At 41.4% G+C, this 14159-nt stretch overlaps 1 protein-coding gene across 1 annotated transcript; it reads left to right on the forward strand.

Annotated features, from left to right (window-relative positions):
• The first annotated feature begins 2501 nt into the window (after positions 1-2501).
• LOC4350542 (uncharacterized) lies at positions 2502-3612 on the forward strand. The gene has a single exon (XM_015760439.3). It carries the CDS (start codon positions 2543-2545, stop codon positions 3266-3268), a length of 726 nt encoding a protein of 241 aa, XP_015615925.1. The 5' UTR covers positions 2502-2542; the 3' UTR covers positions 3269-3612.
• Positions 3613-14159: the final 10547 nt, after the last annotated feature.

The raw sequence follows: 14159 nt of genomic DNA on the forward strand, positions 1-14159 counted from the left end.
GATTCTGGCCGGCCGGCCGGCCGGCGAGCGCGGCGGAGGGCGGTGGTGCCACGGCGGGGGCTCCGGCGGCGGCGACGAGTCGATGTGGGGTGGCGAGGTCTGCGCGTGGGCCGTCGGATGAGGAATGGACGGCGCGCATTTCGGCCGGTTCACACACAGACCTGAGGGAAACTTGGGCCATGATGGGCCGCACAGAAAAAACCGGTTTATTTGGCTCTGGGGACATTGGTTTCCGTGATAATAATCTATAAATATTTATGCTTCTACTCTCTTCATTTTATTTTATATTATAAGTCATTTGAATTTTTTTTAAAATTTCTTTATGTTTGACAATGCTTATAAAAAAATTAGCAACATCTACAACACCAAATTTATTTTATTAAATTTAACATTAAATATATTTTATAATGTGTTTGTCTTGTATTAAAGATATAAATATAGTTTTCTATAAATTTGGTCAAACTTAAAAAAATTTTATTCAGAAAAAAAATAAATGACTTATAATATGAAATTGAGAGGGTAGAAAACAATACCAGAAAATTATAAGGGAATCTCTTTTTTTCCCTACATATAAACCCGCGCATGTATTTAAGCTTGTTCACCTAATTATACTAATGGATTATTTGTTCCAGCCTTAAGAAAATGTTGTCTAGAAACTTTATTCCATTGATATTATGTTTATTTATTAAAAATTAAATTTATGAATATAGTCAAGTTGATAGTCGTAATAATAATTTGCTCAATAATCTAAATCTAAGTCCAAATTAAAGGAGGTTGGGAAGAATAGAATAGACACTATTAATTGTATGTAGCCAACCTCCCATATATACAATCAATCTCCTATTTTATTGTTTGCAAAAAAAAATCCTCCTATTTTATGACTATATATCATACTATCTGGTTTTGTGCAATTAATACAAAACGCCGAGAAAGAGGCTAAGAATAAAATAGTGATCAGAACAGCTAGACATAATCCAAATTAGAAAATATCCGGCCAAGCCAATAATCGAACCGTATTATACCAGTGCTTGATCTCCTAATCACGTCGAAAGTTTTTTTTAACTCGTACAAGTGATCCCGAATTCCCGATTAGCAATAGAGCACAACGCAAAAAGAGTATTTTTTTAATATAATTTCCACGGATGTCAGAATAATTCCCATAAAATTGCTAAAAGAAAATATTTCATTTCATAGCAGACGAGGAATATAATAGACATCACCAATTTTCATGTGTCTAGATGGCCACTCCTAGCATATGCGCAACAAATTTCATATGATATGACTATATCAAACAACTGATCCGATTTTGCATAATACAGAAAGCTGCAAAGAAAATAAAATACTAAGGCTCGTTTGTGAGGTAATGCTGAGATTTTTAGCCCACATAAAATTAAAAATATTAGGTAACTATTGAAAACTTATAGAGAAATTCTATTTTTTATGAAAAATATGTAAGTAATAAAATGTTTTGAGAAAAAACTTAGCTGCTCGATAAATATGCCCATGATAGACAAAGTAGCCTAACCGAGAAGGCAACATATCCTATGCACACAGGCCCTCACGTGTACACACGTGCACACCAACTAAAAAATGTCACCAAAAAATCTAGAAAAAATCATACACATACTTTCAATTGTATTACACCTAGAGTTAAAATCTTAACGTCAAATTCATTATATTTTAGCCATAAAAAAACAAAAAATCTGACAGTTTTAAGGTTGCAATTTTGTCAGAATTTTATCTTTTTTGTTATTCTCTATGTAGAATGAATTTGAAGATGCGACTTTGCACGTAGATGTAATACTATTGAAAGTACATGTATGAATTTTCCTAGAATTTTTTGGGATAATTTTTAGTTGGTGTACACGGTGTGTACACGCGAGGGCATGTGTGTATAGGATACGCTCCCAACCGAGAAGCTGTTTAAATCTCAGCCTAAAACAAAACATTATCTGAAACAACTAGCCATCAACGTAATCCAAATTAGAAAAAGAAAAATCTCCGGCCAAAGCCCAATCCAATCCAATCGTATCACATGATTTCACATCACACAGACCTCCTTGATCTCCTAACCACGTCGCATACTTAAACTTAACCACTCGTGATGAATGGTCCCGATTAACAAACAAACAGAAAAAAAAACAAAAAGAAAGCCCAAAGCAAGTAACTGCGCCATGACTAACACTAATTAACTAAACCCTCCATAACTAATTAATTAATCACTCCAATTAACTAATCCCCCGCCCCTCCCTCCCATCCGATCCCGTCCGTCCATCTCCGATCCGACGGCCCACACGCGCCCCACCGACCCCACCAAAACCCACCCCGTACACACCGCCGCAGAAAATCCCGCCACACCTAATCCACTCTAGTAGCTCTCACATTTAAAATGCGTGGGCCCCACTAACCTCGCTTAAAACCGAAGCAAACCAACCAGAAAAAACCCCGCAAAAAAAACGCGAGAGAGCCAAAAAAAAAAAGAAAAAAGAAAAAAGAAAAGCGGAAGAGAAGAAGAGTCGAGAAGCTTCTGGGGGAGAGAGAAATGGGGAAGGGCAAGGTGCACCCCTCGCCGTCGCCGGCGGCGGGGGCGGGTGAGGAGACGGCGGAGGCAGTGCTGATGAGGTTGCTGCCCGCGGCGGTGGTGGCGATGGCGGCGGGGCTCGGGGCGGAGGGGAAGGAGGTGCTCGCGTACCTGGTGCTCGCGTCGATGCGGTCGTCGTCGGCGGCGAGGTGGGGGCAGGCGGAGGTGGGGAAGGGTGGAGGAGGAGGAGGGAGTGGGAGGGTGGGACACCACGCGCCGGAGCTCGGGTGCGGCTGCTTCGGGTGCTACACGGCGTACTGGTCGCGGTGGGACGGGTCCCCCGAGCGCGACCGCGACGCGATCCACCGTGCCATCGAGGCGTTCGAGGACCACCTCTCCCGCAAGGAGGAGGAGGAGGTCGTCGGCGGCGGCAAGGGCGCCTCCTCCCGCCGCCGCAAGAAGCGCAGCGGCAAGGACAAGGCCAAGGCCAAGGTGCCGCCCGCCGCCTCCGCCGGTCAGCCACCTCCGCCACCGCCCAACCAGGAGGAGACCTCCGCCGCCGCCGCCGCCGCCTCACCACCAAAATCGATTCTCGACGGGGAGGAGGAGGAAGAGGAAGAAATGAAGAACACCGCCGCCGCTGCCGTCGCCGGCGCCGGCGACGGCGGCGTGGTGGAGGAGGAGAGGAGGCGGCGGGGATGGGGAGTGCTGAGCTGGAAGGTGTGGAACCTGTGGGGGTCCCACTAGTCAGTGAGACAACCAATGGCTCCTCTTTTTTCATCATCAGTTAGGTCATTCTGCTTTTTTAGTTGGTGAGGTTTACATATGCATTTTTACTCTCTCTCTCTCTCTCTCTGTAGTAGGGGTTTTAGGTTGATTAGGAGATGCTCAACACATATGCTTAGTCAGCCCAGTTAGCATAATGATCATAAAAAAACAATAATGTTAATGTTTGTATGCCCATCACTCCATGACTCCATGTGATGATCATGCGTTTGGTTTTGTTCCATGTAAATATATGTCAGTCTAGTGTAAATATGTGTGGCATGTGGAAACAATGTGAATATTTAGTACAACTCTTTAAGTCTTAATTGCTTCTGTTTAGCACAACATTTTTTTTCTTTGGTCAGGACATGAGAATGAGATTATTACCCTATTTGAACCAAACAATTAACATCCGAGCTAGAAATGTTATTCGTTTGTAGTTTCGGCTGCGTGAGGCATATACTCTCTCCGTTTTGAAATGTTTGACGCTCTTGACTTTTTAGCACATGTTTGACCGTTCGTCTTATTCAAAAAAAATTTAAGTAATTATTAATTCTTTTCCTATCATTTGATTCATTGTTAAATATATTTTTATGTAGGCATATAATTTTACATATTTCACAAAAGTTTTTGAATAAGACGAACGGTCAAACATGTGCTAAAAAGTCAACGGTGTCAAACATTTTGAAACGGAGCGAGTATATTTGATAGTCTTCTTTGGACTAGTCCTCCCAATTTTAGATAGGCATACATTCTTGGTCATATGCCCTCGTCAAAGTTGGTAAATTTTACTTGGTCAATTGGAAAGATCCATTGGTCATCAGGGACCAGGCTGTTAACTGTCTTGGGACTCTTAGGTTATCCAGGAAAGCTTTGGTGATAATCTCTTTCTTGTTCCGGTTGGTTGGATAATCAATTAGTCATCATCAAAGATCAACTGTCTCGGTTATCTGGGAAGGAAGCCTTTCTGCGGTGATCTCTTTTTGTGCTGGGAAACCTTTTTGTGGTCATCTCCTTTTGTGGTGATCTCTTTCTTTATTTGGTTGGTTAGTTAGGACCTATAATTGGATACTCCTAGTAGTACTTGTATGGTACTCCCTCTGGTTCAATAATTTTGGACAAAGACACCGTCTTCAAAATGTATATTTGAGTATGATTTTTCATTATAACGCATGAAAAAAATAGGTAACTATTATTTAATTTTATTAATGTATATGTTCTTAACCAAAATGTTCTAGTGCCCTCAAACTAAAATTAAAACTTGTCCGAAACGCAAGAATCATGGAACCGGAGGAGGGGTTATTACTACTGGCACATGAGAATAATGTGAGATGCTCTTTTCTTGGGAGCTACTTAAGCACAAAGAGGAATTTCGCTTTCATGGTTTCTTTGGATGCTGGTGTGTTGAGTTATGTGGTGCTCTGTCTACTGTCGTTGCTTTCATCACTGGATGAATGGATTGGATGGATGCCCTTTTTTTTCTGGTGCTTATTCGCCGCCCGTTGAATTTCTCTGTGGCACCGTCCAAAATGGAAGTTGTTGTTCTTCAGGCCGGCAGGTTTGTACGTGTGGCCACGGTTTGTTTGTTGGCTTTTGTACTTAGCTCCGTTTTTAAGTATACTTGACGGTGTTGGCTAACTTTATATGTGTGGTTTGTGTTTTGATGGAAAGTTGCGTGAAAATGGCTCCGGTTTGTTGGCCTGTATGTACGGTTGTACCGATTTGTGCCTGCATTTATTGATCTTGATCAGGTGTGTTCGTCAGCTAATGCTGGATTTGGGTTGTGTGGTGGCTGTTAATGTTTGTACCGTGTGCTCCCAGCATTTTGGACAGGAATAAGGCTGTGTTTAGATCAGGGGTGAAAAGTTTTGGTGTGTCACATCAGATATACGGACATACATTTGAAGTATTAAACGTAGACTAATAACAAAACAAGTTACTGATTCCGCCTGTAAACCGTGAGACGAATTTATTAAGCCTAATTAATCCGTCATTAGCAAATATTTACTGTAGCACCATATTGTCAAATCATTGGCGCAATCAGGCTTAAAAGATTCGTTTCGCAATTTACACACAATCTGTGTAATTAGTTTTTTTTTGTTGTCTATATTTAATACTCCATACATGTGTCCGTTTATTTGATCTGATAGGGTGAAAAGTTTTTGCGTGGGAACTAAACAGAGCCTAAGTTCACTTTGACTCCCTTAACTAGTGGTTGAATCTGTTTCTTATCCATGAACCACAATACCGGATATTTCGACCCCCCAACTATTAAAATCGATGCAATTTGACTCCCTTAGCGGTTTTGGAGGACAGTTTTGCTGACGTAGCGCATACGTGGCGGTGTTGACTCGGTCTTTGTTCCACCTGGAGTTGACGTAGCACTTATGTGTATTAGAATTAAAAAAAATATGAGTGGGACCCATTTGTCATTCACACATATAATGTGGGCCCCACTGACATGGCGAGCCCACATGTCAGACCTCTTCATTCTTCCTCCTTCCTTTCTCTCTCCCTCATATCTCTCTCTCTTTCTCTCCCTCTTTCTCCTCCCCATCAGAGGTACGTGGCGAGCAGGGACCAGATCAGCAATGGCGACGGGCGGGGTCGGGGCGGCGGCGGAGCGTGTGGAATAGGAGGATGGACTGGTCGAACCTTGATGGGGACGGCCCGCCGTTCTCACCGTTGAGCATCCTCACCAACGATGTCACCGTGTGCTGGCCGTGGCAGCTGTGCTCGGTCGATCCACGCTGCTCGCAGGAGCGGCGCCTTGGACAACCGCTTCATTCCCTGGCTAAGGTGGCGGCGGGCGGGTGGCGACGGAGCATGCGGGGGAGTGTCAATGGTCGTTATAGACCGATTTCGACTGTCAATCTATCTATGCTTGCAATGCATATTTTATTAAAAATAATCTAGTTCTACTTGTACTTGGCAATGCATTTGTTTGCAGAGATCTTTACATAAATGGAAGAGAATCGACGGAGAACAACTGAACAATCAATTGGAATCTGTCAAAAGGTAGACTTATGGGTGGATGGGCTTACAAACTGTCACACTCTGAAAATCGCCTAAATTATAAATTGTTGTGAAAAAGGAATTTTTAGAAGTTATTTAATAATTAAAGTAAGTGTTTGAATAAACTCTATGAAAAATTTGAACATCAAATTGAGCTAGATAATTTTTTCTTAAATACATTGTGTGCCCAAGTATTTTCAGGATTTTTCTTAGATTTATTTGAGCATTGAAAGTATTTTGAATAAATGAAACATCATTTCAGCAATTATTTAAATTAAAAAGTCAATTAAAATCCCTTTCCAAAGCTCTAGGCCAAATCCGGCTCACTCCCTTTTGATGATTGCTCTATGTCAGCTGCAAGTGCAGTGATATGGAGTTGTATTTAATAATGTAAGTGTGGTGCTTAGATTATTAGATATCATGAATTGGTATTATATGCCACGGGACAGTAGAGGTGGGCCGCTGATGGTGACAGCTCAATACTAGTACGGGTATTTGTCCACGTGGGTATATAGTACTAAGATAAATTTCTGGTGTGGGGTACTCCTCTATATTCATTACCGGTTGGATGGTCATGACGGCTTTATCGTAAGTAACTAGACAATTAGGGGTGGTCTCTCCAAACACCCGAAGGGCATAGTCAGAGGGTATCGACTATATTATTGTATACTAACAAGTGTATATTAAAATGGCTATATACTAGAAGTATAGAAATGACTTTATTTTAATTAGAGAAATATGGTTACTTTTTCTGTGTCACATATTTCTACCCCTGAATATTGTTTAACCCATGCATAAACTTTGATTTATATATGTGATATAAATTATAAGCATGGTACTCTCTTATCGTATCTTCTCTTAGGATTAAATAAATATGAAACATTGGAATACTTCCGGTTGAAATACTACAAGGTATATCCGTGTGCTTACAGATTATATATGTAATCGTAAAATATATCGGGAATATTTCGATGCCATCACTGGGAATTATATTGTCGGGAGGATGCACTGGTCGAACCGCTTTCTTCCCCTGGCGGTAGCGCAGAGCAGCGACACCGTTTGCTGCCCGCCCACCGCCGTCGCCCGCCGGTCCCCGCCCAAGATGCAGTTGACGCGGATGTCGTAGGCGCTGAGCTCACAGGTAGCGTTCTTGGCGTGCGGGCTGAGGCTGCCGCCACCCGCCACAGCTGCTGTTCCAGCCCTTGCCCGCACGTCGTCGTCGCAGTGCCCACCCACCGCCGCCCCACCAAAGGGGAGGTGAAAGGGGGAGAGAAAGAGAAAGATGAGGGAGGGAGGGAGGAGGAAGAATTAAGACGATTGACATGTGGGCCCCACATGTCAGTGGGCTCACATTATATATGTGCGAATGACAAATGGGTCTCGCTCATATTTTTTTAATTCTAATACACATAAGTGTCACATCAGTAAAACCACCCTCCAAAATCGTCGAGGGAGTCATATTACACCAATTTTAATAGTTGGGGGTTCGAAATATCTGGTATCGTGGTTCAGTGATATAATTAGATTTGACCACTACTTGAGGGAGTCAAAGTGAACTTATTTCTTTTGGACGGGGCATTGCTTCCAAACGGGAAGCAGTTGGACAATTAGAATGGGCTTTGGGCCCAAAAAGCCCACTTAATGCATCCATCTTAGCCAACATAAAAGGATTAAGTCCAATCGGGCTCCCTCAAATATAGAAGGTATGATAGCTCAATGGTTGAGGTGGTTTCCTTCAACGCAAAGGTCTAAGGTTCGAACTATATTTTTTCCTACCAACTGTTATATGCCTAAAAAATTTACATGCTCAAGGCTTCAAACCCAAGACCTAGTACTAAAAACCAAATGAGCTAACCACTGCACTAGTACATTTTCAAGTAGGAATCACCAATACAACCTTTTAGGCTTTGCAAAGGTTATTGCCGATAAGAGTGGCGCTGACCCTTGATGATGTGGCTAACATCTCGGACGGAGGTTAGTGCTAAAATTAGTGGCGCTGAGATGTTGGATCTTAGCGCCATTGGAATTGGCGCTGAGGTCACGGTTCATTTTTGAAATAAGTTTTTGACACGGTTTATTTTTGTAATAAGTTTTTGTAAAGGGTCAAATTGTTAAAATTTGTGAAGATAGTTGGTAAGGTATTGTGTTTGAGATATGCGCATCAGATTTGACCTATATTTAAGGGAGTCAAAGTTAATTTATCTAAAATAAAATAATGCGACATTGGCCCTTTTCCCTCGTTGTGCTGTTGAACAAAGCTAGGCCTTGACCCATTAATTCAAGTTGATTGCATTAATACTCCTCTAAAATTAAAAAAGGGAAGATATTTTTCAAATATCACAATGGTTAATTATTTTTCAAATATCACAATGGCTAAAAGGGGAAGAGGTAAAAATGTGATGTGTTAAGAAAGCATATAAGAATAAGCCATAAATATTAAGATTTCAAGCCCACATAGCCTATTACACCATCCGGGCATATAAAGTTTGAAGTAAACTAAAATAAGAACGCCAGTAATTTCTCAAATATTTAGTTTAATTCAGAAACAAAGAAAAAAGAATCAGATTCCATAGTTTTTAACACCTCCGACAAATGAAAAAAAAAATACGAGCACTACTGTAATATCATAAACTTATCGGTTTTGATATTCATTCTAATATTTGAAATTGTGTTGTAGAATTATATCTTAAAACATTGAAATATTTATGGCTGGACTGAGTATTAAATATCCACCCGTTCCTGTCGTTCTCTTATCACTTCAATCTATCATACTCCCTCCGTACTCGTAAAGGAAGGAAGTCGTTTAGGACAATATTAAGTCAAACCTTGGAAATATAAATCATTAAAAACTTTCAAGTTGTTGTGTTTGAAAATATAAAAATTATACAAATAGATTTGTCTTGAAAATACTTTTATAAAAGTATACATATATCACTTTTTAATAAATATTTTTTATAAAAACAAGAAGTCAAAGTTGTGTTTTGAAGACTGCATCGCTATCCTTAACGAGGGAGTACTTAGTACTACAACACATCAACACCACGTACCTCTGTCCTCTCTTTTTGATATGTAGAAGAGGGAGTAAAATCGGTCAATACTCAATAGATCCGAGAACTGTTCCCCCACAACTTTTTAACACAGTGATACATGTATATTACCAACATATTATTAGTAGTTTTTGATTGGTTAACTTTTCCAAAAGGGAAATACCGACGAAGACATTCATACAGCGCCTAAATAAGTGGGAGCCTAGCTAACAGAGACGCTAAAAATTAGAAGCACAGGTTTTTTTTCTAAACAATAATGTCATGAATAATATCGGAAAAGCTTGTTATCGGTTGTCCGGCGGAGAACGGAAAATCGGACACCGACGCTTGCAGAAATAATATTATCTCTTTATGTTCCTTCCCACGCATCTACTCATGCATGTATGTTACTCTATTTACAAGTTTTAAATATCTTTTTCTTCAAAATTGTTTATCTGATTCATAATCCGATTATATCATTTTATTTGATTATATTATGACATATATATATATATATATATATATATATGTATATGTATATATATATGTATATATATATATATATATATGTATGTATATATATATATATATATGTATGTATATATATATATATATATGTATGTATATATATATATATATATGTATGTATATATATATATATATATGTATATATATATATATATATATATATATATATATGTATGTATATATATATATATATGTATGTATGTATGTATGTATCTATGTATGTATGTATGTATGTACGTACGTACGTATGTATGTTTCAGTCTATATCATTGTGCTATTTGGGTGATTTAATATGTCAGGGTTATGGATACTACATACCTAATAGTAGTTGGCTAAATCTCGGCATGACCCACCACATACCATGTCCTATACGGAAACAACCTGCGGATATAGGAGGAGTTCCGGATAAGGAAAGACAACCAGAGTTTTACATGAAAACGACAAGGACTACTCGGATTGTATCCATATTGGTTTCCCTAGTTCTACTTGGACAAGGGGACACCTATGGGTATAAATACAAGACCCCCTAGAAGGAGAGGGGACACGACAATCCACACACCCATCATAGACGACACGGAAAGATAGATCAAGACAGAAGATCAACATACAAGCCAACATACGCCAAGACAAGACGCCGGATATCGACTTCATGGATAAGCACGGCTAGTTCCCTACGGTGTCTCCGGATACTGTCAGGAGAGACGAAAGCGTTATCTCTGATCTCGCCGGGCACGAACTTGAGGAGGAAGACTACCCTGTTGTCGACTACGAGTCAGATCTTCAGACCGCCATGTCAACAACAGTTAGATAGGCTACCCCAAATATTGTACTGGTGTGATTCTGGTGAATAAGAGCAATACCGGCTTCGGCCAACAGGATGTAGGGTTATTAACCTGACAATTCAGGGGCCCGAAACTGTATAAAAATCCTCGTCCCCGTCTCTTTTACCTCAGTCTCGCATATACCCTAGGACCAACGATTCCCATACCACGCAAATACCGGTATCGCGACATCAAACGTCGACAGTGGCGCGCCAGGTAGGGGGCTTTTGGTGCTTCAAGGTTTCGACGAGATGGGTTTAAGAGACAGATTCTCCAACAACAAGCTACTCGACGACTTCGGCTGAGGGAGAGATCTAACCCGACCGGAGTATGTCCCCCGACAAGATCGGAACCATCGTCATCAACAATTCGATCTCTTGAGATCAACCAAGCCTCAAGATACACGGCGTACCAAAAGATGTCAGATCATATGACGTCGAACGAGTACGCAATGAGGTAATTGGTAGATTGGTTTTTCAAATTGATCTACTAATTTCGTAGATACATCCGACATGTATCTACAAAGGTACACAATATTTTATATGCAATTTATTGTATCTATTCAGATTATACAGCATTGTCAGATCTATAATTTATTATGTTTACCTAGAGCATGTTTTTTATACAATATCTATTATGCGAGTGTCCCCGATGTTAAATCGACTACGGTCTAACATTGGGGGCTCGCTCTGTCTTCTTCTGTATAAATCATGCTTGTTTATGGTCTACATAATGCCTGATATTTACATCTGCTCGTTATATCCTGATAATGCTAGAAGATCCATGCCGTTTTTTGAGTATATACTCGATATTATCTGCTATATATCTTGCCTTCTAGAAAATATTTTTCAGGAACAATTGAGCACTCGAGTAGGTTGTGGTCGAGTACACCGCATTATTGAGAACGATCTCGACAAATGCAGAGTCGTCACGCCCAACCTGCCAACGAAGACCGATGACCTATCTCATAACACCAGTCATGGCTGGACTACTCGAGAAAAGGTTATTAACGGATAATTCCTCACGAACGTCGTCGGCTTGATCAGCCGACATGACTGCGAACGGACATCCGGATATGCTACAAGTTGGGTGTGTGAGTCATGCTGGCCACATGAGACGCACATGTAATAAACCAACTCTAGCACCTCCATTGGTGTTCGAGAGATAATTCTACACGTTCGCTGGTCCTTGAACCAGTACGTAGCAATCTCTTGCACCGCAACCTCCATTGGTGTTCGAGAGATGATTCTACTCGCTCGCTTGTTCTCGAACCAGTACGTAGCAATCTCTCGCACCACAACCTCCATTGGTGTTCGAGAGATCATTCTACATGTTCGCTGGTCCTCGAACCAGTACGTAGCAATCTCTTGCACCGCAACCTCCATCGGTGTTCGAGAGATAATTCTACACATTCGCTGGTCCTCGAACCAGTACGTAGCAATTTCTCGCACCGCAACCTCCATTGGTGTTCGAGATATCATTCTACACGTTCGCTGGTCCTCGAACCAGTACGTAGCAATCTCTTGCACCGCAACCTCAGATGGTCGAGGTACGACTACAGCAATAACGCAGCGGTCCTCGCACCACGACTTCAAATGATCAAGAGACACCTACTCACTGGTTCTCAACCAGTCAATTGTAGCGATCTCTCGTACATTTACTTCTAGTGGTTGAGTTACGACTACTACCTAGTTCTTGACCAGTGGTGTAGCGATTCTCCCATTACCTCTACTTCAACAAAGTTGATATCAGGTGCACAATATCGCCAAGTGTTTTACCCAGAGATCCCTTACCACAAAAGACACCTAGCGTTGAAACCTATCCTCATGTCCCTTTATGCCGTCTTGACAAAGCCTCTGAGGAACCTAAGAGAACTTCGGCTGGGGACGCCCAGAGCAGATAAGTCTTTGTCGGATCCTTTAGAGACGAAAGACCATGTAAGATCTGGTCGTGTAAGAGTTCTCGCCGTGCGTATTAAACAAGCCGTGTAATCGGAAATGAATTTTCCAACTTCACGGCTGGGGGCTAGAATCAGTGCTTGTTCAACTAAGGTAGGTCAAAGGTCCAAGAGCCTTATCATCCGAGAACGATTCTCCGACAACAAGGCTGGGGGCTAGGGAGAGTGTATAACTCAACAAACTGACTGGTCGAAGTCGGTAAAAGAGTAGACGCTCATATACAAAACATTGGTTTGTAAACCTAATTCATTTTCAGTTTTCCATACATTCTATAACATGTTACCCTTTGAGCACTCGCTCGGGGGCTATTTCTATCTAATATTCTTTTCTGAGTATTGATTTCAGGGAAATTCTATTCGACATTATCGAAGACCGCATGTCTCTATGGTTCTACACCATGATCGACTAAGGCGAGTACGACAAATGTCGACAAGGCTCCGTCGTAGATTCTGCGCTTTCTCGACACTCGAGAACGGTTGGTGGATCTCGACAAGGAATACGGAATGAAGAAATGGTGTACCCGCCGAGATAAAATTTCTTGACTTCAATCTAAATTCTCGATTACAGCAAGACGGGAGACTTAGTTGCATGTTCTGTACTTTCTTGGTTGGTATCGGAGATTGACTCAGACAAACCCTTTAGGTGCCCGCACGAGGCTGATAAAGGAAGTCTAACGTTATCTCTGAACTCACCGAGAATGGTCACATGAGCTCGATAACAGTTCCTCCAAGGTCTGCGGTTGAGAATATGAACTCGTTTATTTGCATTGAAGTCGGGGGCTATTGTCAGGGTTATGGATGCCACATACCTAATAGTAGTTGACTAAATCTCGGCAGGATCCACCACATACCATGTCCTATACGGAAACAACCTGCGGATATAGGAGGAGTTCCGGATAAGAAAAGACAACCAGAGTTCTACATGGAAACAACAAGGACTACTCGGATTGTATCCATATTGGTTTCCCTAGTTCTACTTGGACAATGGGACACCTATGGGTATAAATACAAGGCCCCCTAGGAGGAGAGGGGACATGATAATCCACACACCCATCATAGATGACACGGAAAGATAGATCAAGACAGAAGATCAACATACAAGCCAACATACGCCAAGACAAGACGCCGGATATCGACTTCATGGATAAGCACGGCTAGTTTCCTACGGTGTCTCCGGATACTGTCACGAGAGATGAAAGCGTTATCTCTGATCTCGCCGGGCACGAACTCGAGGAGGAAGACTACCCTGTTGTCGACTATGAGTCAGATCTTCAGACCGCCATGTCGACAACAGTTAGATAGGCTACCCCAAATATTGTACTCGTGTGATTATGGTGAATAAGATCAATACCGGCTTCGGCCAACAGGATGTAGGGTTATTACCTGACAATTCAGGGGCTCGAACCTGTATAAAAATCCTCGTCCCCGTCTCTTTTACCCTAGTCTCGTATATACCCTAGGACTAACGATCCCCATACGATGTAAATACCGGAATCGCGACATCAAACATCGACATAATACATATT

Source organism: Oryza sativa, chromosome 11 (assembly GCF_034140825.1).
Source record: "Oryza sativa Japonica Group chromosome 11, ASM3414082v1".
NCBI classification, from domain to species: domain Eukaryota; kingdom Viridiplantae; phylum Streptophyta; class Magnoliopsida; order Poales; family Poaceae; genus Oryza; species Oryza sativa.

Excerpts from the sequence above, each read along its gene's own strand:
- LOC4350542 (XM_015760439.3), top strand. The coding sequence starts at position 2,543 with ATGGGGAAGGGCAAGGTGCACCCCTCGCCGTCGCCGGCGGCGGGGGCG.